The 26,506-nt window shown below is 36.4% G+C and overlaps 1 protein-coding gene across 2 annotated transcripts in view; it reads right to left on the bottom strand.

Annotated features, from left to right (window-relative positions):
* EDIL3 (EGF like repeats and discoidin domains 3) overlaps positions 1–26,506 on the bottom strand; it is a 257,479-nt gene that overhangs the window by 141,361 nt on the left and 89,612 nt on the right. The window contains exon 3 of one of the 2 annotated variants that reach the window (XM_042787791.1): positions 14,518–14,547. The exons of the other annotated variant lie outside the window; for it this stretch is intronic. Coding sequence (XP_042643725.1) covers positions 14,518–14,547 — 30 coding nt within the window. The remainder of the gene's footprint in view (positions 1–14,517; positions 14,548–26,506) is intronic. 2 annotated transcript variants of the gene reach the window in all.

Here is a 26,506-nt window from a genome sequence, read left to right as displayed (position 1 = left end):
AATGCTTTTGCCACAATTTTGAAGTCACATAGTATTTACTCTCAAGGACTACTACTGAAGTCAGCAGTCTTACTTAAGTGTAAAAAAAGGGAAAATATATAATTGTTTCCAAAATGATATTTTGAAACACTACATTTGTATAGCTAAGATTACACAATACAGCCGAAGAAAGCTGAATACTGCGTGTCATTCTATTTTAAAGCCTAATAGTGGACGTTCATGCTCTGAGGTAAAATACTGTTTATCTAAAAGACAGTGGGAAAAAATGAAATGCATTTAAACTGAAGTATTAGTGACTTCAAAAGAATATAGAATAAAAAAGAATCTATTCAATTTCTAAGACAAAAGAAAAAAGAAAGGTCTTGGCTCTGGCAAATGATCATTAGCATATAGAAAGTCAAACTATAAGACCAACAATGAGAATTAGTAGATGTGAATGAAGTGGCAGATATTTGTTATTGCAAGAAATGATCTAAGAAGTTGCTGCATATGTGCAGAAATCCCCACATCCTTGTCTCAGTGAACTCCATTAAGCTTTTCCTTTGTCTTTCTATGCCCCTAAAGCAGTTTATGTTCTCTTTATGGCAAAAAATATATCTGGATTTCACTTGTAATGTTGCTTCAATGATACATTTTAAAGAGGGCTATTTAGTCTTGGTCAGTGTTAATGGCAGGCAATCTGTGACTGTTTATTAAAATATAAATGCCAAATCTCCCTTCAACATGTTTGCCTGTTGAAGCTAGGATAGTATTAAAGATTTTCTCAACACCTCAGTGACACAGCTACTCGGAAAGTCCAGCTAGCTGATCCCTTACTGGGAAACAGTACTGACTGAAGCCAGACTCAAGACAGTGTAGGGTAGCAGGGATTTTTTATTTGGCAGGGGACTTGGGGGGATTGGTAGCAGGCAGAACAGTAAACACAGTGCAGGAAAAATTTAGATAGGTACTGGGCATCAGATGAGTAGCTGATGAGACCGATTCATAATAAGACCAGACAGAAGAAAACAAACTCCCTCAGCTCTATTTTAAACCCTGCTCTTGGTCCTCCAGGACACTTAATTCCCTTTGTAGATAATTCCATTATCTGTTAGTTTTAACACTTACTGGGCTTTGATGCACTACAAATCTACAGAAATGTAATGGTATTATGCATCATGATCTGTAAAATACTACTGTTTCAGACATGAAGAAAAACTGATGTATCTGAATGCCTGTCCATTTTACCTATTAGATCAATAAAATATGCTATGTGTATCTGCAAACCTTTTCTTGTTATAGGCTTCCTGCAAACTGTACATCAGAAAACTATCTTAACTATCATAACTTTCCCTGATTATAAAATTGGTTGCAAATGAGCCTGAATTTAACAGAAGAACAATAATCTCTCAGTTCAGCCATGTTCTCTGATAATTTGCCATGTGTCAGAGAGCTTTCATTGGCACTTCTTCCTTTTTAGCGCTAGCAGATATCCAACATGCTTAAGCTTAGGCACATCTATAAATTCTTTTACACCCTTACATAATAGAATGTGAATTACTGAAAAAGTAGGACAAGGATTGTGGTTATAAGAATTAACACTTCTCTTTGTTGTGCAAGATTACCAAGAATCACCACACATTACCATGAATCAGAGTAGATTTTTGTTTGTTTGTTTGCTTTTTACTAATCAAGAGTTATGAATAAAAAAAAAAAGTATTTATTTAAGAACAAGAGACATGAAGTGATAAGAAAAGTTATTAGAATAACAAACATACAAGATACATGATTGAACTCATCCTTATTATTAAAGGTTTACCTTGGCTGTTTCATCATGTCCGCCAACCAGTGTAAAGATTATACTATGGTCATTCTACAGAGAGTTACTAGAGAGCGGTATTTCCCATTCATCCTGCTGTTAAACATAGTAACATGGGGAGCAGTAATAATACCGTACAGGGGCAATTTGTTCTTGGATTTAATCTTTAAAATATTATTTTTTGCTTCTCTTCCTTCTCTTGCTTATTGTGCCCAATGGTCCTAGTTGTGAACAGTATGAGCTTGCAATACTTACAAGTTTCCATTCCTTTGTAGCCTGCTTAATTTTTCTATTGTTTCTTTACCTATTATTTTTATGATGTTCTCAAATTAAGGCCTTTCTGGTACCCTTCTTCAAACATACACTGGAGCACTACAATCATATCAATGGTACAGGGTACTTTCAAGATTCACACTGGTTAACTTTGCTCAGAATCTACAAATGCTATGTTGAGGTAGTCAGCACCGAGTGTTCAGCTTCTACCTCAAAGATCATCAGATTTCAGGGAACCTCACACCGCTCTTACTTATTTTATATAAGTATAATTATTTGCAGCTTGATCTTTAGAAACTTGTGTCACTACAGATATACATGTATGTAGATCTTTGTAGGCTCAAAACCTTTGAAGGACAGGACAGAGCATTCAATGTGTTAAATATAAATCCTGGAAGAGGACACCACAAATGAATAAGAAGAAAAACAAATGACAATAATAACAAATCAACAGCTTTACAAAAGGTGAAGTCCTAAAAACCTGAAGAGAAAAATGTGTGTATACTCATATGTGCATAAACGCCATGATATTGGGCTACACAAATTCAAGATCCACTTGTGAGTCCTTCCTGTAGGAACCAGAAGACGTTTACCTAAAATCAGAGTTTCTTCCTAATTGACGTTAAGCATGTACACTTCTGTAGTAAATAGAGAAAATGTGGGAATAATTGCTCTCTTTGTTTTAAATATCTAACTTACTGGGGTGACTAGTCCTCTACAGGTTTGTGTTTCGTTTTTTTGACTACAGAGATTGATCTAAATGGACTCTTTCCTCTTGAAGAGGAAAAAAGTCTGAGATGACATCTACCCATGCTGCTGATGCATTGCTGTCTAAAAAGACTAATGCCCAAACAGTCCCAACACAATTTACTGTCAAATGCACAACTGCCAACAGTAAGGACTTCAAATTCATATGTATGAAGGAACTGGCACTCATAACATATATGACACCACTAAAACCTTACATTAACAAATAAAATTTGTGTTACAATATCTTATCACGAAGGATCTGGTTCATTGTCCATACAAAATATATTTAGTATCTTCAAGAGCACACTTATAGTACATAACTTTGCTATCATGTACTATCTTTCCACAAGACCAGCCATTCTACAAATGATTCATTATTCAATACTTCTTTATCCTCCTGAATGAATGTGTAATACAAAGCCTTAATAACTAAAAACTACTTAAATTTGCACTGAACAGAAAATGAGTAACAATTCTTACTCAGTACTCTTATGTTTTCACAGTCAATCCAGTGCTTTAAAGATGGTTATAAGACAGTTTAAAACCAAAATAAGCACAAAATAAGCCTCTTTGTGATGCTATTTTTGAACAGTCCTTTTCATCAGGCTTGTTAACCTGCTTCCAAATCCTCAACCGACCATTACTCCTGTGTGTTTTGCTTTCATTAGTATTTGCTTTTTTTTTTCCCCTTCCCATGCCTAAATGGGAATCTTTGACTACTTTAATCCAATGTAGTTACTGTATCTCATCAAAGATGAATATTTTTCTTTTTCACTCCAGCCTTCACTACATTTTTCCATCAAATTCCCCTTTCCATTGAGAACATACATGCCACAACATGGCAAGTTAGATCAAAGAGCTGAACCAAATGAACACTAACTCTATTAGGAAAATTGTTTTAATGAAGAGACTACTTTCAGCTGGAACAGTCACCTGATGCAGCTCAAAAGGTAGCTGTACAATTGCTAACACAAGCATAAAGCAGAGAGCAGGAAAGCATGAGTAGGTTGGAAGAAGTAATCAGAAATAAATGGCCTACATGAAGGAAACAACTCCTCCAGCAGCAGCCTTTCCCTTTGTATGCATTTATTCATACCCACTCACTCTGTGTCCATGCACAACTCATTAATCTGATTTCTTTGCCTGCCAACTCCCTTCTCCCTCACCAACTTCTTGTGTCAGTTTCCATCACTTCTCGAAAGTCTGTCTGTTCTAAGAGGAGAGGTCTTTATCATCTGTTCTCTGCCATGGTTAGCCTTTTCCCATATTTTCTCCCATGTTTCAGCTCTACATCTTGGAAGTATAGAGAACTCAAGAAACAACAGAGTACACTGAGATCCCTGAAGCAACAAGAACAGTAGTTCATCATCTTGTTCGTTCTTGGTCTATTTTCAGAGGATGAAGCAATTAATATCAACTAATATCAAATAATATTTGACTGTTATATTCACATGAGCCTGTCTTAACTGCTAGTTCTGCCCTTTGTATCTGTCCAAGCAAGGTCTAGACACCTGCAAAGCATCTTCCTGGGGGACACTGCTTCCCAGACAGAAAAGCACCTAGGTAAAGCTACCCTATCAATACAGACCTGGTACCAACAGACAGCACTGACATTGCTGGAGTCTGAGAGAAAGGTGGTGTGTTTCCTTTATAGGGTGACATCTCCATCTGTTCTGCTCCCTGATCTCCTTACTACAGAAATGCATCAGTAGTTGGTATGGCAGACTCGATTTCACCCACCTGCAGACAGTAGGATGCACTGCCGGTGTCCCAGTAACAGATTTCTCAAATCTGCTAGATTAGGAGCTGTCTCTGCTAGTTAAGCGTGAGCTAAGCCTACCTCCGTGGCTGACTGTGGGCTTTACCATGGCAGTAATAAAAGCAACCTCTGACACCACACTGTGAAATTGCATGTCCCGGCTCTGAAGTATCGGAGCAGAAAGGTTTCTAAGTAGAACAGCTTTGAGAATCAACATGAGCAGCAGAACACCTTTTTTCCTTAACCTTATTACGAGAAATAGTGAAATTGCCTGAGGTAAACGCCTGACATGGAAAACTTCTGTCTCAAAGTTCAGGTGAGAAAGTGATAAGCAATCAAAAGAAAATGTGCATGACATAAAGCATTAATTAGTTTAGGGAAAACTATATGATCTTCCACTTGTATTTGTACACTGGGATGAATGTTGTACACTCACCACAAGTATCACTCTCTAAAATTATGGAGATTATGAAAAAATGCTATGTATGAGTTTCTCAGACAGTTGCCAGAACTGCAGGCTAATCTCAACCTCCTAGCAGTCTTTTTGTCTAACCCTGAAAAGAAGTGAGCCATTTTGCCGAACCGAGTTATTTTTATGATATATGGACAATCATTCACTAAGGGATAGGCTGAAAATACTAATTAATTTCCATTCCTGACCTAAGCAAGATTTCCAGCTTTTAAATATGACAGCCTACTGTAATAGCCTTCAGTGCCACCTTGCATCTAGAGCTATTTTTACTGCATAAGCCTCATTTCTATCAAGATAGGGTTCAATATGACCTTTATATAATGTTCTGATTTAGTCTATATTTTGCCTGTAATAGATGGAAAATTAATTAACAAGTTAGCTTCAGGCACTGGAAAATAAAATATGCACTTCAAGAAGAAAAAGAAAGGAATTGTTATAAATGTGTAAACCAAGTTAAGCAAGAGAGTAAATCTCTGTTACAGACCCTGGGGGAATGGCAAATCCTTTCCCCTAGAATAATATGGAAAGATGCTTTTCCTCTTCAAAATATGTGAAACAGAATAGCTTTGAATGCCACAGTACAATTATTGTGCCCCAAGGACAGCCTGAGAGCATGCTGTCACAAAATTACAGCAATTCGGACGCTGCAATACAAGAGGCAGTAAATTAAGTCCTTAAGACTAGATACAATGCATTTTTGAGGTTTTGAGGCTGAGGGAGTAATCAGATTTAACATCTCATGAACTTTTTGGAAAGTTTGATTTCAGTAAACTAGGGACATCTGTGTATTTTTTCTTTTCTGATAATCATCAAAGGAATTACAGTTTCAACTTCTTGCTATCAACAGAAGACCATTAGGGCATTATTTTCAGGAAGAAGAGATACCCTTTGTGAAATCCAATTTCATACCCTTAATCACTTAAGTATTTTTTAAGGCAAATACATAGTATAGTTAATATATAAGGATAATTCAAACATAAATATTAACCTCAGTAAGATCTCAAATGTTTTTAATTTGAATTTATAACATAGTTCTCTGAGAATCAGAGACATGTTGCCAGCACTTTAACCAACTGGATCTCTTCTATTTGATAAGCAGTACGGCACCAAATGGGAAAAGCATTTGCTGACATGAGGGAAGGAAGGGCAATGAAAAATTGATTACAATATTCCTCTGTTCAAGCAAAAGACCTAACTATTATTTGAATCATAGAATCACAGACTGGTTTGGGTTGGAAGGGACCTTAAAGCCCATCCAGTCCCACCCCCCTGCCCCGGGCAGGGCCCCCTTCCCCCAGCCCAGGGGGCTCCCAGCCCCGTCCAACCTGGCCTTGAACCCTTCCAGGGAGGGGGCACCCACAGCTGCTCTGGGCACCCTGGGCCAGCGCCTCACCCCCCGCACAGGGGAGAATTTCTGCCTTATGTCCAATGCAAATCTATCCACTTTCCAAGCTATTTAATATCAAACTATTCTAAACTACCTAATATAAAACTATCTAAGATGGTCCTGAGTATAACCTTCCTATTTTCCACCATAAATAGTTATGAAAAATCAAAACCTTAAAAATTTTATATGAACTTCAAAATAAAAATAAATTGGAACAAGTGAAATTATAGAATTGTAATAATTTTCTGTCCAGTGTTTTAAATCTATGAAAAAATATAATTCATTGATTTCATAAATGGAAGGATACTTAGAAAAAGAAAAAGTACTTATTTTTTGCCAAAAATATTGCTCACATTTTTACAATATTTTTACAACATAAATTCCATTCTGTTTTGTTTTTTTTTTTTTTTTTTTTTAACTCACCATTTCCCATGAACAATTTTATTTCTAGGGAAACAATAATTTCACCAGAAAATTTATAAAAAATTCTACTTACAGTTAATACAAGATTGCATATTGGTTTTAAATATACACATTAGTAATGTTTAGTATTTATGCCTGGCAAATGCACATTAAATACATTGCTTTATTATCTCTATCCTGTCAGTTTCTAGAGGTCCATAAGGGGAAAGCCAGTCCATGACATAGGCATTTTTTTATGGGATCGAGTACATAATTTCCATTCTATTATATATTATGTGCTAGAAAGTAGGTGCTGGCTTTGCTTTGCCATTTCAGCATACTACTTGCAAGAACAGAGTCAGTGTGTGGGAACTGTGGCACTACACCAAGGAAGGGTTTGTGGGTCCGAAAGCTCCATGAGAAACTGCCCCTTGCACAGTAAGGCTCTCACTGAGTTCAGGGACAACCCCTGTAAGGTAGTGGAGCTCATAGAAGCAACACTATTTCTTCCTAATATGCTACTAGTCTAAATCAAATTTACGTAAAGTTTATGTGAATAAAAGAAAGACATCTAAAAAACAAGTAGAAAAGAAAACAGAACTCCATTGTTACCTCAGAAGTCTAGAGGATGTCTGATAGGAAAACTAATAGGGGCTCTCTTAAGAAGTATCTAGGCTATGTCCAATCAGTCAGGTTTGAAATATCTATTGGTTAAATTAGCATATAACTACTTTAAATTTTTCATCTTTTTCAATCTTTTTTTTTTTTTTTTTTTTTTTTTTCCCCACTAAACACAATGACTTATCCATAGTTTCCTATTCTGCAAAAAGGTTCCAAGGCAAACACTAAGGCAATATACCGTGGTGCCCTGCTTTAAAAGGCTTCTTAAACAATGGAAGTCCAAGAGAGAAACAAAGCACCAGTTTTAATAGACAAAGAAATATGGAGTTTTCCTAACAGAAACAAAACAAAACACATTACTTAAAACAATTCAGATTTCAGTTGTGGCTTAACACCATGCTCACACAGTAAGGTTAATGGACACATCTTAGAATTTTTAGATGTCTATTTTTTATGACTTTTTGATAACTCTTAAGTGCTAACTCTAGTGCAACTTTCTTCCCGAAGCTTCTACTACTGTGCTTTTTTGTTCTATTCCTTTCACTTCTTTTTCTGAATTAAACTTCACTCTAAGACTTTCCAAGAGATGTCCCTTTCTCCACTTCTTATAGCATTTTCTACTTTTGATGTTTCTCAAAAGTGTAATTTTTTTCCCTCGATTTTACTTTAGGAAAAAAATGCTAAAATAACTTTTAAAGAAGTGGAGATCAGTGACAAGGGGTGTTCCTCAAAGGTTGGTATTGGGACCAGTGCTGTTTAACATCTTTGTTAGCAATAAGGACAGTGGGGTTGAGTACACTCTCATCAATTCACTGATGGCACTGAGCTGGGTGGTGGGGGACACGCTGAGGGCAGGGGTGGCACCCAGAGGGGCCTGGGCAGGCTGGAGCGGGGGGACCGGGCAAACCTCATGGGGTTCAACAAGGCCAAGGGCAAGGTCCTGCCCGTGGGTCGGGGCGATCCCCAGCACAGACCCAGGCTGGGCCCTCGAGGAGCAGCTGGAGAGCAGCCCCAAGGAGAGGGGCTGGGGGGGCTGGGGGGGGGAAAACTGCCCATGAGGCAGCCCCGTGCGCTGGCAGCCCAGAACCCACCCGTGCCCTGGGCTGCAGCCAGAGCAGGGGGGGCAGCAGGGCCAGGGAGGGGATTCTCCCCCTCTGCTCCGCTCTGGGGAGACCCCCCTGCAGTGCTGGGGCCAGCTCGGGGGCCCCCAACAGCAGAAGGACCCGGAGCTGCTCGAGCGGGGCCAGAGGAGGCCACGGAGATGCTGGGGGGGCTGGAGCAGCTCCCCTGGGGGGCCGGGCTGAGAGAGTTGGGGGGTTCAGCCTGGAGAAGAGAAGGCTCCGGGGGGACCCTGAGAGTGGCCTCCCAGGGCTTAAAGGGGGGGCAGGAGAGGGGGGGGGGACTCTGCGTCAGGGGGTGTGGGGATGGGACGAGGGGTAATGGTTTTAAACCAAAAGAGGGCAGATGTAGATGAGATAGAAGGAAGAAATTCTCCCTTTTGTGGGGGGTGAGGCGCTGGCCCAGGGTGCCCAGAGCAGCTGTGGGTGCCCCCTCCCTGGAAGGGTTCAAGGCCAGGTTGGATGGGGCTGGGAGCCCCCTGGGCTGGGGGAAGGGGGCCCTGCCCGGGGCAGGGGGGTGGGACTGGGGGGGCTTTAAGTTCCCTTCCAACCAGAACCATTATATGATTCTATGATACTATGAAATTCTAAATAAGGAAGGGACCAGACTGAATATCACACAGAATTGTAAAAGAGTAGTATTATTTTCCATGGGAAAAAATAGACTGCTTGTAGTAGTTGCACACAAATATACAATGCAGCTCTCTGTACATGTACGCACTGTGCCACAAGGTTGTTTTGGGGATTATTTTTTACTGATGACTTTGAAGAAGAAATTTCTGTTATATATTCAGTGTATTATCTCTTCAACACCTAAATTTCATTAAAACAGAAAAATATTGAAGTCAAGCTGTAAAAGAGCTTTTACGATCATGAAAGTCTAAATACATTTGCATATTGTATGTAGATGGAATATGAAGACACAAATGCCAGTTACCTAAAACAGTAAGCTTAAAAAAAAATTAATGACAAAAGCAAGGAATGGCTTCAGTTAAGTGGTGATCTCAAAGGGCATGTATTTATTATTTCAGTCAAAGTCACAGTGTAAAGGTAATTGAACAAAGTGCTGCATGTTATGCTGAAGTCTGTCTCATTGTGTCTTGGAAGATTTACTCTCTGATATCTTTAGAAATTATTCCAGACTCCTTGAGGAGAGGGGAGGAATACATAAAATCATGTGGAAATATTTTTGAGATGCAAAGCTTCAAACAGTAGGGCACCCAACAGAAGTTGATACATTAGGTTTAAAAACAATTTTCAACAAAGCAACCTCCTCCTATTCAATAAACAGCTTTAAAGGACTCATGCCACATGTGTAGATGGGAAAGAAAACATGGAATCAAATCTCCAAGAGAACTGTCATGGTATTTTCCTAGCTTGCTTCTCAGGATGCATGAGCTTCTGGCAAAATTATTTAATTAATCTGGAACTCAAAATAAATGAACAGATATGGAGAAGTGGCTCAAAAGAGAGTGTTTAGGTGTCTATGACAGCATAAAATCATAGGTGTTTCACTGGAATGGAAAAAGAGATTTAGATCAATGCTTATCCAGAAGTAGGGTAAGAAAAATTTTGTTGAAAATGTGAGGATCATTTGAAAACCTCATTGGTTTAGCTTTGGTTAAAAAACATGCAAAAAATAAGTGTGCTTTGTCTCATAATAAATATGTTTAATGAGTTATATGAGTTATATTCATTAGACTGAAGCATTCTGAAACTGAAGGAACCCCTGTGAAATACCATTTCTATAGAGAGATACTCACAGGGCATTTATTATTTCAGGATTATTAATCTTCAACCTACCAGTTACAACACTCAGGGTAAAATTCTAGTAACTTCACTTCTACAAGATTACTCATGGAGGGCATTGTCAGAGAAGCTAGACTCTATCCCAAAGAGCAGAGTATGGGAAATAGTATTGTTTCATCTCTTTGACTGGATAGAAACAGAAATTCTGGTTTTGATCCCTATCAGAGGTCAATTAAAACTTTATAATATTCATTAAATGTTCAAATAATGAATGTAATCTTCGTAAAATTAATGTGCTAGCAGCAATTTATCCTACCTCATATTCTTTAATAAGTAAAGGTATTGTTTGGAAAAACATTACATTGCCCTTCAATTAATCTTCTCATTTTTCCTCCCCTGCAACTGTTACACAGAAGACAATCATAAGATACTTCTAATAATTTTGAATGCTAAGTGATGACTTTGGGGCATTGCAGCTGGAAGTTTGTGCATTCCTCCTTCCCAACACTACTGCATCAACACTAGAATCGGAGGTTAATTATACTGCACTAAAATAAATGTCACAAATGGGAGAAAAAGTGCTTTTTTTTTTTTTTTTTTTGGTAAAGAGCAAAATCTGGTAGCCGACAGAACTTGATTTCTGCCAGTACAAGGCACATCCCACTGAAATTACTGTGAAAGGCTCCAGATGATGGCATGAGGCTTTCAGTGCAGTTTCTATTTATTTTTCAGCACCTCTGCATCTTTCAAACTGTACGACTACAATGTGTGTTTTAAGCAGAAAACACAGCTTTGTAATTGTCCATACAATCTGAAAAATAACTTGTATTAAAACAATTCCATAAGAATCCACTGATCTGTTACTTCTAAAACAGCAGCATCTGGTCATATTTTAAAGCAAAATCAATAGAAATTATAAATTACACAACATTTGAAGAGCTAGTATGTCTTATTAAGTTTTAAGATATAAATTAATGTTAGGTAAAGAACAATTGTACTTTATTAATAGATTTTCCTCTGGAAAAGCTAGAACAAGTGATCTCTTTATAACAAATGTTTAAAAATAACATAATTTTCACATGTATGCCCTTAATCACTACATTTAAAACTTTTTCCCTGCTCATAATGAAACAGTCTGGGTTTGATTTTAACTCCCCCAGAAGCAAGATAGTGTACTTGTTAAAATTTATATTGCACTTATGGGTTGTACTTTCACTGCACCTAATTGAGGCTCCAATCTAGCAAACACATACGTAAACATATGCTCACAAAGACAATAGATCTACTATGCATTGGATATTTAAATACTAACTACGTACTTCACTGCTCTGCTGAGAAATATGCAAAATGGGTTATGTACACCTGTGCAGAAAATGATTGTTTCAAATTATGGAATTCCTAAAAATTAGTATCTATACTTAAGTATAGCTTATTTTGATCATAATCACATTTCATGCAAATGTAGAGTTGGGTTATACTCTATTAATATCTTGCAGAAGAGTATAAGTTCCAAAGTTTGTTACTCAAGGCAGAGACTAGAATTGTTTACCCAAAGGTGGAAATTTTCATTTGAATATGACAAAAATATGATTCTGTGCCTGGAGAAGTTTAGTCAAATTAATTCCTGCAAAAAGCTTCAGATTAATAAAAAATTTTCTCAAGAAAATAATTGTGTCAAAAATAATTCCCAAAGAATCTCATTATGTGAAGTATCAATGTCCTAGAACCAGATTAAATAACAGAGAATGTTATTGCTATATTAATTTACTTACTTTTGCAGGTATTTAGTCATGTTCCTTTGTAACATAATTTCTGAGCAATTGAGATTTATTTGTACAAATGTTTACAAATATGTGTTTTGTCTCATATTGTAAATCTACCATGTACCATTCATGCCAGAGGCATTTGTTCATCTGTCCAAATCAAAGAACAAAACCATTCTGGTGCTGTATGTTTGTGTTCTTCTAGCTGTTGATTTGTCTGTGTGGGAATATCTACCTGCACTGCTGTATCAGTTCAACTCCCACATGTATACTCTCACTGCAAACATCATCCTCTCATGGAATAACTAACATGAAAAGTTCACCAATCTTTCCATTACGAGTTTTCATATAGAAAGTTATATCGGTATAGCTATTACTGCATAGATAATTGTGGTACATTTTTAGATGACAACAAACCCTGAAATGTTAAGAACAATAAGAATAAAAATAATGGTTAAAAATTAGATGCAGCTCATTCAACCAACCATAAGAAAGTAAATTATTTCTGTTTGAAACATATCGGATCAAGTCTTCAAAAAAATACTGGGGTAAAAGATGTTACTGGTAATGGGTGAATTCAAGGAGATTAAGAACATTTTGGAATATTCTGTGATGGAGAATCTATTTAAACAAATACGAAAGCAAACAAACAATGCCACCTGGCACTCCAAAAGGCAAGTGCTGCTGAGGAACTGAATACATAATCTGTAGGCTTTTGTGAACTATTGAACTTTCAGCTGGTAAATCCAAGAGATCTGTGGAGCACAGGTGTCTGTCTTAGAAATTCTGCTTCTTTTACCCATTTTCAGCTGATGTATCTGGTTAGCTTGGCCAGCTCAGAGTTACGGGCCTTCACAAAAATGGCATTGATGTTCACAATGCAAAGAGGGAAGACATATCTTCATGAGATGTTCCACTAATTGTAAGAGGAATGATGGCTTTACAATGCACAACCATAGTAAGATTGTCATGAACATTACCACAGCATATTCATATATGCCTCTAAACTCTATAAATCTCTACAAAATGCCTACTTCAACCAATTCCGTAAAGGGAAAAAAGGATGCTTTTTTTAAATTTCCTATATTAAAAAATCTCCTTTTGTAACTGACACTTCTGTTGAACAGCTGCAATAGATTTCTATTAAGATATTTTCCATAAAAAATTCAAGACTGACAGATCTCTTAAGAAACTGATAGCTAAATGCTGATGATCAATAATTATAATATATACTCCTCCTCAGGTTGTGTTAGTACTCTACAGTTCTTTCACAAACTCTTCACTTTTCTGTGTCACAGTGTTTTTTCTCATCTCAGTCATACTTTCTGTCCACTCCATGACTATTTTCATGTTAAAAGGTCCTTTTTGCTTGTTCTTCTATTCAGTGCTAGTCTTAAATATTCTCCCTCTCTCACATTTTTCTCTTGGCTTTGTTCTCTATCCTTTCATTTATTATTCTCCACCGTACCCTAATTACTTATATTGCTCCCAAGTTGTAGGTTAGTGTTGTAAACAGTGTTCAATCCTTCCTTGCCATCTTCCTTTATTCATTCACTTTCCTTACCTTGTCTCCTTTGGTTCTCTGGAGACCTTTACTTCTTTTAATAAGCCACTATAAAGTGATTCCCTATTCATTTGATGTTTTAACTCACTGAGTTTATACAACCCAGTGCCATTTCAAATATGTTAAGCTGTTTAGGGGCATTCTTCTTCGGTGTGTTGTCTTCTTTTTCTTTAAATACTCCCAAGCTAATGGATTGCCAATTAATTAGAAATAGTTAATCTCAGCAATAGAATAAACACTACGTGTTTGTGTCTCTTGGGGAGGTCCTAAACTAATTTTTATGACTGTGTTGTTAATTGTTCTCACTACTTGGCAGCCTGTCAATGGAAATAAAAGTTCGCTGAGCAGGCATCCTGGACATAGTTTGTAGAATGTTTTCTTTGAGCAGGATGCTTCTGCACGTGCTCTCCTTCCCTTCCTTCACTGCTCATTTCCAGGAAGCACTGCCTTTAGGGATGCCAGTTTTGGGGGTCGTGCTGATAATTGAGCTTTACCAACATAAAGACAGATAACAAACTAGTGTAAACACTGATTTCTTTGTGCTTCTGATTGCTTTTGACCTAGTTTATTGTGTGAAGCTCAATGTGCCAGCTTAACCAAGGAAGAAGCAAAAAGGAAGGAACATGTGGCAGAGAAGATTTTGAGCTACTACCAGATGGAGTCATTGGCTACTGACTCCAAATTCAGGGAAAAAAAAGACAAAAGGAAGGGGAGCAGACAGAGAGAAAAGAACTCAACACTGGTGGCTATTTAACATCTGTTATACACAAAATAAACCTGGTTAAAATAATTTCTTTAAAAAAAAGGTAGCTCTTAAGGAATGGTTACCATGATGCAGATGTAATCATAAATTATTCATACCTGCTGAAGTTGGTTCCTCTTCAACTGAGGCTGTGCAAAAAGGCAGCAGGGGCAGGGGGAGGTGGGGACAGAGAAAGGGAAGGGGAAGGGAAGACAAGGGAGAGAGGGAAAAATACAGATGAAGAAATCCATATCGTTTTAAATTGTTATATTAATTACATTTTCTTAATATATGAGCAATATGACATAATGAAAAACTTTAAATAGTTTGATCAAATTCAGTAACAGATATTTCATATTAGTGGATAACTAAGCTAAAATGAGTTAAGATTTTAGCTTATGTTTACAATATTATACTCTTAACCTTTCCCTCTAATTTAGATAGTAAGATAGGCTCAATACTGCCATAGCAATGCTCAACAGAATAGTTTCAGTCAACTTCTCTTCAGTCAAATTCACTGCCAGAGCTAGCTGTTGCAGTACTAAAAAGGAACTGTTCTTAAGATAAAGCCTTCTAAAAAGGACCCAGTTATTTGGTTAGCTGACGAAGGCTATTGCCTGATGACACAGCTAAGTCAGCTGCTGACTAGCAATCAATGAAAGGCATGGTCCACAACTTTTTTCCATCTCCCCATCCTCCAAACCTTCTGTTCCCTTCAGTTTCTTCCCAACTTGTTGCTGGCAGTAATGAAATAATGATCCTGAAATTAACTAGTTATGGAGGAAAAGTGGCGGTTTTGTAATTAGGCTTTGTTTTTCTGGTAGGGTTGGGTCAGGGGGCAGTTGCCTGTTGGACTCTTTATTCCAGGTGTTTAGCATCTGAGGAAAGCAATAAAAATCTATATTTTCATAATAGAACTTTTCCTTTCTGGTGATAGAAAACCATTAAATTGCCTTAAGTCACCATCAGAAAGCATCTTTGACTGTAGACTATATATTACCTGTACATTCAAAAGAAAGAAATGGACGTATTCACAGCAAAACTGTATTTTAAAAGTACATCAGTGACCTTCTTTCTCTCCTTGCAGTCAGTGTATTTTATATACACATGTCATGAAAACAATCTTCTTACAGTCTTGCAAAGTTTTCGATGACAGAAAAAACAGCAATCAAGCTTTTCTCATTTGGATACTCTAAAAGCACTGAGAAGTCTGAGAGGGCTCTGTATAAATGCCGTATAGAGACCCTCCTAGATACTAAAGACAGTTATCCATACTTCTAATTTTTCTCTTTCAAGGAGTCTCTTCTACAAGTTGAAATGGAAATTTCTTTTGTTTGATCTCTTGCAGAATCAGTTCCACACAAACAACGCTCCTACAGTCATTGCAAACACTGAGCCACTCTGACAGCTTCAGAGCTTGCACTTGGTATGGATAAAGATTTCAAATATTTTCCCAAAGATCAGTGCGCTGTTTGAGAAATCAACTCCTTTGTCTTCAGTATCACTCCAGGTATTATGCTGGGACGAATTAGGGAAGGAGAAGGAAGATCTTTCATCTTTTAGCGAAACTTGGTCAGACATAGCAGACCCTTGTCAACAGACACCAGCTGCATTTAAGACCAACTATAAACCTTGGTAAATGCAGTACAATATTCTATATGCAACTGTACATGACAATTAACACTGGACACATCAGTTATTTCTAATTGCAGAGTAGCATAGTGTCCTTTTGGGGGCTGTCAAATCCAATCAATAGAAAGTAATGAATTACTGTCTGAAGCACCAGTCAACCATCTTGTCTCTAACTAAAGTTTCCTGAGGCAAACAGTTGTTTTTTATTTATATAGCTTGGTGTTCAGATAAACACTTATGACGGCAACAAGAACAGTATATTGTGAAATGCACAATCTAAACTGGCCTACCTAAATGGTTGATCCTAATGGCCTAAAAAATGCTAACCCTTCCCTTTTGTAGATCCTCATTTAGTGTCTAGATATGTATTTTGAAACTAGATTAATCCGTTTTGAGGTGTATATGTGTAAAGATCACACCAAGCTTTTAAATTTTAGAATAACATGATCTTTTACTGTATAATTACTGAATTTAGGTCAAATGTGTTTGTAACAGTAGAGGATTTCAAGACAATGAAAGAAAGAAGAGAAAATACCATTCTATTTTTTTAAATTGAGCTAATCAGATACATCATTAGTTCAATAACAACAGGACAGCTGATTCCACAAAAAAAAAAAAAAGAAAGTATTTAAATCTTAAGAACAACAGAATCATAAGTAAATAAACTACAAACGAAGTCAATCAAGCATTTTGCAATTTCTCAAGGTATCAGTGTCAGAGAGGACTACAGAAACAGATCAAAATATGAACGTTAGTTAGAAGTTCCATTATTAAATTTTACAAATGCCGCAAATCTGTATTAGCTGAAAGCTAAACTGCTGCTTGAGCAACAAATAATTAAAAGTACTATTGATTGCACATTAAAACTGGTTAAACAAAATTGCCAAATTTTACAAAGAATATTAATTCCAGTAACAATTTTTTTTTCAGACTGCTTTTTGAATAATATTATTAGACTTAATTATTGGGATGAATACCAACATTAGCAATTCAAAACCAGATTCTGTTATTGCTCTGATGGTTGTTTCAGTGTGACCATTCTGCACTTAGGTACACATCTAAATAAAATAGGATAGCTGAATCTCAGCTGAAATAAATCATTCAGATGCAAAGATAGCAATGCCAAAAACATTCTTTTTCTGTTTTTTTAATTAATTTTGACTATTTAATTGCTGGTGTAGGCTCTTTCAGGAATAGACTACATTCATTTCTTCTCTGAGTTAGACTAGACTTAGTGAGAACTGCTTTTGTAAAATGCAAAAGACCTAGCTCTATTTGTCAATATTGTATTTCCTCACCCTAGAGAGAAATTGAAGATGTATATTAAAAATAGTTACAAAAATGCATATATGAACTTGTTTGTACTTGATGAACACTTTAAAAAATCAAATTAACTTCTTCTCTTGCTGTATGTGACAGGACTTCTTTCACCCCCTATGGCTTGATAAACCATGTTTAAAAAAACCCAGCCTTCAGTAAACTATTGAATACTCAAAGAATACTCTATTTTTGCTTTTTCATACCAGCTCAAATGCCATGTCAGCGCTCTGCTTTCCACTCGCTAAGTAAATGCACTAAATTACCACACCAAAAATTTCCTATACAACACCCCTTTTTTTTCATCAGCAGTGATTTAAAACTTGAAGTTATTTTAAAAAGCTATTTATACAGTGACTCATCTCCATAGTAATTATCTGCAATTTACTTTCTTTAATTATTTCAGAGGGGTGGAGAGGGAGTAAGTTGGAATTGCCTTGCTCAACTGAGCTGGCACAAGCTGGTGACTCATTATGCTGGGTGGTGGATCACCAATAGCCTGGCTTTCTCCTTCTGACTTCAGAGCAGTTAGACTCACACAGAGGAGTCAGGTATTTGACAAAAAAGCCCCCAGAATAGTCACTGACATCCTGAAGTCAGGGTCTGAAAACTGTATTGCATGACCTTAAGCATTTAACTACTGCGCAGCTTTAAAACATTTTGAGACATATTTCTTCCCCTTTTAATTCATCATTGACAAAAGATAGTAAGACATATGGCAGCACAAACATTAGTTTGTATCTTCTTAGAGAAAATCCGATGTTCACTTGCTAAAACTTAATTATGTTTTCCTTAGAGGTGAGTAATACTGCATGACATTGGGGGAAAAATCTCAAGAAGACGGGAAGATTTGGAAAGCATATACCAGGATACATACTGTCCAAAATGTATTAGCTTAAGAAACATAATGTAAGAAGACAATGTTTGGATAGAGTATCTGAATACCTGTGCCAGACTTCTGATTATTTCTGTTACAGTGGTAGAAGCCTTGACAGGTTTGGGAGAAATCTGGACTTTGAAGCATTGGTAACTTGAGGGAGGCAGATTCAGCGTAACAGTGTGATATACTACATTATATATTATGATACATTACATTAGTTTTGTGTTTCTATTAAGGCTTGTGTTAATTTAATATTAATGTGAAGGCTGTTTGTCTTTATCATTCAAATAAAATGTAAGACTCTTATATAAAAGAATAAACTTACATATATGACATTATCTCTATGGAGAAGGCTACGCAGGAGCTCTACAACATTATACAAATGAACCACCTGTGAACAGTAGGATCCGAAAGCAAATAACATTTTTCTGAAAGCAATGTCAAAAATAAATTATATTCTGCTCAGCATCAAATCTCATGATCCCAGAGGACCTGCACACTATGAAGACTGGATGACTGACTTCCCAAAAACTCAGCATTAGTCATTAAGAATGTGATTTTAATGCTACAGATGTTTCATTGAAAACACGTTTTTAAGAAGTCTGTCTCTTCACCCGCTCCTCATTCTACAGACTTCAGTTCATTTTTCCATAAACTGGCTCAGTCATCTTTGGCTCTCAACGTGGCACTGTGGGCAGTATTGGCATGACTGATGAGGCAACCCATCATCAAGCAGAGCTGAAAAAACTGTGCCTCCACCAAAGACCCCCTTGCACCCAACCTTACTCTGTCCCATGCTGTCAGGTTAAATGCACTAAAGACACCTCCAAGCCACAGCTCAGATGATTAACACTACTTCACCAACTCATAGCATCTAACTCAACTAACTCAACTGGCTGCCACTGCAACAACTGATACAAATAATCATCACCCCTACTTATAAGAAGGGGGAGCAGTCCCTAAGAAAAACAGATTGTTTTCAAGATGCATGAATCTGAGGACTCTGGAAAACGCACCATTTATACCAGTTGGTCAAAGATACATCTGTCAGTGTGAGTACGAGGTCTTTATCTCACAGTTTTACAGTGACATTGCGTTTGTTCTTTTACTGTGTGCTGATTGTAATTGTAGTACTGGGACACCAGCCTATCCTTCACCACTCACAGGCTCTTGGGAACAGCTGTGCCTACTTCTAGATTCAGCTGGCTAAGTTGTATTTGCAGCTAGTCTTGAAAACAACACAAGAAGGAAGACACTAGGCAACTCACTTGTGTGTGTCAAAGATAACTTGCTATGAACTGATAAAACTCTTGCTTGGATGACAGATGTTAAATGGAAAACAAAGTCATTAATAAAGAAACCCTAGAAATGCCTGTTGCACTTAATAGAGGAAACCCATCACTCTTCATAGGTTTACATCCCCTTGAGCATTTAAAGTCTATGAAAAACACTGTTTCTTCTCTTCATTATTTTATTTCAAGAAATAGATTTCTAATAAAAAGCAGGTATCTGAGCAAAATTTCAGGTACTATCAAAATCTAGATGAAATACTAGTGTCTTAAAATGACATTGCTAGAAATTCCAATAAAGATGACTAATTTATTCTCACTAGTCTTCCTTTTTTTTCTAAGCATCAGGGCATGGTGCTGAAAGAGAACATATAAATATGAAATAAAGGATTTATTTAAGTGAAATTATATATTTTGCAGAACACAAAATTAGATAATGATTTTTGTGGTTAGTGCCTTCACATTTACAACTCCGTAGAACAAGGCAGTCAGTGGAGTGCCCACTGAGCCTAATATTTGGCAGGATGTTCTTTTTAAGGAAAACAGTGTAAAAAGATTTAGTTTTAAAACAATTATTCCGTTCTTAGTCAGCTACAGTTCTTGCCAAGGTTTCAAGTGCTGCCAAAGGCACAACAGTACTTAAAGCCATAATTTTGAAATGAGGAGTAGTTTGTCATGACTCGAAATATCACACCATTTTACATACACAGACACATATGCTGGCATATGCAGTTTTGAGAAGATGTGTATGTTCCAAAATAGCAGAGAATGTAATCAGAAATATCTTAGCAGTTTTATGTACAAAAGGATCCCAGCAGTTTTATGTACAAAAACGAGTGTACACAAATAGCTAAGTGACTAAGACTGTAAATAAGTGTGCAGTAGTCTTTGCTTCTTTAAGTGTCAAAGAGCATTCTCCAACATCCAAATGCATAATCTTAAAATTAAACACTAAAAAAGGCTGTAAAATATAGTTATGGTTAAGTAGGTACCATCTAGCTTCTATTACCCTTATGGGTGCAAAAACCTATCCAGGATAGCCACATAGTTGCACACAGAAATCTTTTTCTTCTAAGACAAAGAATTTAGTATTTTCGTATTTCAGTCACTTGCCTGAAGATTTTCCACTTGGTTGCTTTGTGTGCTTTAAGGGCAATTTGACTATTCTATGTCCATGGAGCTATTCTTATGTGAATGGAGAATCTTAAAATAACATCATATATCACACTGAAAAAATAATAGCAATGATGATAATAATTTTATTTTATGGATATTCTCCTTCTTCAGAAAAAAAAAAAAAAATGCAGCCCACAGTAAAAGCCCACTCAGATGCCCACAATGTGTTTGAGTCTGGTTTTGGGCTTGTACATGAGGCTGGATTAGCATTCCCACTGCAGATGTGTACCCAATTACTTGATCCAGGTCAAGTCAAATGTACCTGGGTGCCATGACAGATATAACATTACTTTGCATTATGGGCTGAAAATGTGTTTCATCTCAATCCGCGGATGACAGAGGCTGAATGGGAGGGAAGTTTGATCTGCCTTTGAGAACAGTTTACTCAAAGCTGGGAAACTTGTGGCACTTGTTTTCTGCTGAAGGATGGAGAACAAGGCCTTCTGAAAGGTACAGAAATTCAGGCTGAAACAAAGTGGACTAGGATAAGTAAAGGTTGAACAGGGTCTGAGAATCACCATATCTTCTATCAGAAATAAGAAGGTAGAATTACTACTATACTACTTGACAATATCCAATATCCAACATCCAATAGAATGAGGAAATATTCAAATGACAATAAACAATGCACAAAACAAAGCAGAAAATAACAGTTAAGTCAAATAAACCCCAACTCTACATGATTCTGGAACACCAGATACCAACTTTAATGCATGAACTTTCTGTGACACTTGTGCCATTTATTACCCTAGACTAACCTCAACCAGCCAGTCTGCTGCCAGAAAATTACATCCAAATTGATCAGCTTGCCTCAGTTAAATACATAGTAGGAAGTTTGGTAAACACACAGGAAAACCCAGCAACTTTCAAACCCTAGAATTTCAGGACAGATATGTGTCCTGCAATTTTCAGTGCTTTCCCAGATACTTTGTGTTTGTTGGCAAATTTTCTAATATGCCAGTTATATAGATTGTACTGCCATCTTTTCTGGGGAATGAAGCTGTATAAACTAACAGACAAGAATTTTATCATCATATGTAAAGTCTTTAGATTGCATTAAGATGAAATGAAAATTATGAAATAGCCACTGTTTCACAGAAAATACAACAAATTAAAAAAAAAAAAAACTGTATAGGACCAGGGGCATACAGTTCTTGGTTCAAATGTCTTGTTTGGTACATAGGCCCTGCATAAGAATTAACTTTTTGTTTGTTTGTTTGTTTGTTTTTAAATCCAGGTCTATAGTGCTCTTTTCAGCATCACTGAGGGCCAGTATGCTGCCTCACTGAGATAACTTCCATGCAACAAAATCTTCATCACAGAAAATTTTAGCAGTAAATTGTATAACATACCAAGAGGAGAATTCAAAGGAGCAGATGGCAGCTAAAATGAAGGATGTGGCATTATAAGTGTCCCATGCAGTAAGACATATCATTTCAGTGCAGTATTTGTTCTTAATCATTTTTTTCATAATTTCAGGAATGAGGAACAGGAAATACCCCACCATAAAGCTGCATGGCATGAATATGGGTATAGAAAAGAGAAGACTTCAGTCCTGGTGCAACAAAGTCAAAGCAGATATTTTTAAATTAATAAAACAATATTTTGATTGCCCAGATAAATTTTGGAGACTGGAATATACTGGTTAAGGAATGATTGACATACCAGTATTCACTTCTAACTTTTCTGATTGGGCAGAAACAAAAGAAAATGCTATAACCTTTGTAGCTAATATTGACTTTATATTTAACTTCAGTACAACTGGAATAAATATCTAAATATATTTGAATACATTATTGTTTAATATTGAAAAATCTATGTTGAAAAAAATGTATGATGTAGACTGTGGCAAAACAGTGTCAATAATATCTAGTTTCAATAAAACACTGCCCTCATCTATATCTCAAATAATTTATTAACATATGTCCATATTAAAAAAAGAGGCAATGACTTATAGAAAATATTAATTTTTCTAAGGATGTCTGCAGAGGCCATACTGAACCTGGACCTTTTCAAATCTTGCACACTGTCCTGCGCTAAAATATGAGTGTCAAATTGCTGTGCCCTAGACTAGTTTTACTGAGCATGCGAAGGTTTTTGCTGACAACTGTATTTCAATAAAAAAAAATATCAAAGGAGAAACATGTTTAAACATAAGCGTAAAACCAGATGTTTTTCTCTTGCTCACAGTAGCATAGCTTTTCTATAGTCAGTGAAACAAGGCAAGAGAAAACATAGTGATAATGAGTTTAAAAAATACACCCGGTATGAGGTTTCTTTATTATTCTCAGAAATGCTACATTTTTTCCCCTTAATTTGTCATCTATATAATATTCTTAATTCTTCAGAAAATAATTAAAACTTGAATACTCAGGACTTTTTCTCATGAACAAGTGAAGATAATCTACATTGATTTTTCTTTTAACTTAATGAATAAAGCCACCAGAAGTCAAAAGTTTATCAACCTCTGTGACTTCATCCCTGCAAGAAGCATTTTCACAGCAGCCATCAGTCAACACTCTGGTGCTCTTCTATGCCTTTCAATTTTCATTAGTATAGAAGTCAAGTCTATTGATTTTGAGCTGTTTTTTTCTTTAAGGTTTTTTTCATCCCGAATATATGGATTTTCTGAAACCCACCTCACCCCTACTTTCCCATACATTCTTGAGAGCATATTTATTCATTTTCTGTGCACCTTCCATCAGAAGTGGAGTTCTGCGTTTTCAGAGGATGCTTAGTACCCTCTCCAGTGGCTGTATTTCAAAAGCAATCCCAGCCAGCACCACCCGCTGTGAGGAATAAGAGCTGTTGCGGTCTGGCTAGCTGTGTTAAAAAATCTGTCCTTCATTCCTTTTGATTTTCAGTTTTCCATGCTGCAAACAGATGGCAAAAACTCTCATTCTGTTACCCCCTTCCAACTGATGTTTGATGGAGTCTAGACCACTTCTACACACTCACATCTCCATGCAGCCCATCACAAAACCAAGGAGTACTACTCATATAATCTGTTCTCCTCGGCGTTGGAGGTGTTGCAAATGGTTTTTACTCGGTTGGTTTGGGTGAGTATAATGTAAATCAATACTTTGATTCTCGCTTCTGGATTCAGTAATGCCTTTTGTTCTTTGTCAAAAGACATACAGATATGTGGGATACAGAGAGGAAGCTGTATGGTGCTCTGAACCATTGAGTACAAGACCCGTAATCTTATGTTTTATCTGCTGATGTGGCACTTTCATTTCAGCTGACAAAGTGCTCATCATTCTGGACTCCAGACATTAAACAATATGTAAGATTTTAAAATTTTTCTTACAGGATCAGAGAGGCTGTGGAGTCTCCCTCCTTGGAAATATCCAAAAGCCATCCTGACGTGGTCCTGGGCAACCAGCTGTAGCTGGCCCTGCTTGAGCAGGGGGGGTTGGACCTTCACACCTCAATCCTGCTGTGACTGTGAATCACATTGTGTTTAAAGAACAATTAACAGAAGGGCTGTGCAATGGGAGAGAAACAAAATATATTTCTACACTTACTCAATTTTTACCTTTAAGTATTTGCCACCCTTCAATCTCTTTATTTAGAAATATAACTTGTATTTTATGACATGTTGACTGTTGTGCTATCATTATTGAAATACATTACATTTAAAGGACTAATTATGACAACAGTGATGGAAAAATCCCTACCGCTTCCATAGTCTTCATCTCTAATGTTCAAGGTGAATACATTTAAGTGCTCTAAGTGTATGTTTCTGGAGATCTGGGAGAATGACAGGCAGATACTCACATGCTTAACTCAGAGGATCTATTGAGAAAACCTTGACTGGAATGCAATTGATTTTCATTACAGTTAAGTGCACCAAGGAAAAAGAAATTACTAGCTTGTGTTCTCCATCATTAATTGCTTTCTTTAGGACAGAACCTGAAGAATAATCTTTTGGGGGTTTTTTGGTTGGTTTTGTTTTTTTTCTTTTTTTTCTCACCTAATGAAAAAAAGATCAGTATATATTAAGCAGAAGTGAAAAACTTTATATTTGGGTGAACCTATAATTTTCATGCTTGTAGTGAAATACCTCATCTGAATTTCAACCCTTTTAAGAGACAAAATAAAAACCCAAGAAATTTAAAACACTTAGAATATTTTTTTAAGATTTCAAAATCAGATATCAATATATATTGTCTCATAAAAATAAAAATTAAATTCAGTAATAAGTTTTAATTAATATTTTTCCAAGTTTCTAGGTTAGACCTTTTTCTGTTAGTTTTTAGGTCAAAGATATACATGCTAGTTTTTAAAGTAAAATGTTCCTTCTGAATTTAACTCATATTCATGAATAATTTGCACGGCTCCCATGGCATTTTCCAGTTAATAGTCATGAAGAAAAAAAAAGTTCAGGTTTGAAGATGGTCAGTCTAAATGCCTGTAATGCTAACAGACACAGTTTTATTGTATTTTCAATTGTTCAACTTAATACAGCATTATTGTTAGCAAAAAACAGTATCTAATACTAATATCTAATAACAAAGTAAACTTGAAATAACTCCACTGACTTAACTAAAAGACAAAAATTATTCCCACAATATTTTGTCAAACAAATTTAAGGTTTTTTTTCCCCTCCAAAGCCTTTTTTTCACTAGGAATTTTATGAAAACTTCACTGAAGAGAAATAAATCCCCCCAAGGAAATTCACTGGAATATTAAATTTTAAATTAGATCATGTATTTTAAAGTCTATTTCAATTAATATGTACAGAAAACTACAAAAGCTTTATACATCAAAGATTATTATGACTAAATACAAGATATATTCAAGAAATATACATAAAAAATAGTAGTAATGAAATATTTGTCTGGTGAGAAAATTCTTCTACTTCATAAATATTCCATGTTTAAACCTAGTGAATTTTAGCCATGACTCTGCATTAAAGGGACAAGATGATACACTATATAAGAAAAAAAACCAAAACCAAACCCCAAACCATACACACATAAATACATACATACATGCCCTCCTATTGTAGGCTGATAGAGCAAAATGTCCTATTTCTATCTGCAGTGAATAACTAAAACAAAATGTTCAATATTTGACTGAATTTCCTCCACATATGTATCTTCTTATTGATTCTTTGCACAAAACAAAGGTGTTTACATGAGATCCACTTTATAAATGTAAAAGTGACTGACTGAATTCATTGTCACCTGCTGACCTGGAATAAATCAATCAAATACACATTTATATTACTGTACAATGGCTGTGCTTCTTTTACTAGTACTACCTTGCAGTCTGAGAATTTTTCAAACGGCTTCTCACATCACTAAGGGACAATTCAGACCTATATAATGCAGATAGAAACTCCACTGAAATCACAGGAGTTTAGTGAAGCCAGGACAAAATCCGAGCTTACTACTCCAGGGTAATTAATTCTTCTGTAACTACATCAAGTTTTCCCAGCAGAAAGTGATCATGTAAATCTTGCTACAGTTTTGCCACAACAAATGTGGTTCTAGATGTTTTCGAAAACATGCTATACTGCAAAAACCCTAAAGTCTGGGGAAGGTCGGTAGCTAGAGGTGTGTGGTTGGCTACTGTGCATCAAGGCGGTCAATTAGGTCACAGGAAAAGGTTTTTTTCCTTTTTTTTTATACTGGCAGAAGCTTCTGTGCTCCTCAGGGAAGAGGACAACTCATTTTAATAATCTTTCTTTTCCTTCAGATAGTCTTATACCTGATTTATCAGGCAACTTAAAAAGTGATAGTCATTTTGGTGGATTTAGGGACTTGGTAAAAACTAAGGAATGGCAGCTTATGTTTATTTCCCAGT

The sequence above is a fragment of the Tyto alba genome, unplaced genomic scaffold (genome assembly GCF_018691265.1).
Source record: "Tyto alba isolate M040663 unplaced genomic scaffold, T.alba_DEE_v4.0 Super-Scaffold_13, whole genome shotgun sequence".
Lineage (NCBI taxonomy): Eukaryota > Metazoa > Chordata > Aves > Strigiformes > Tytonidae > Tyto > Tyto alba.
This window is presented reverse-complemented; position numbering and strand designations above follow the sequence as displayed.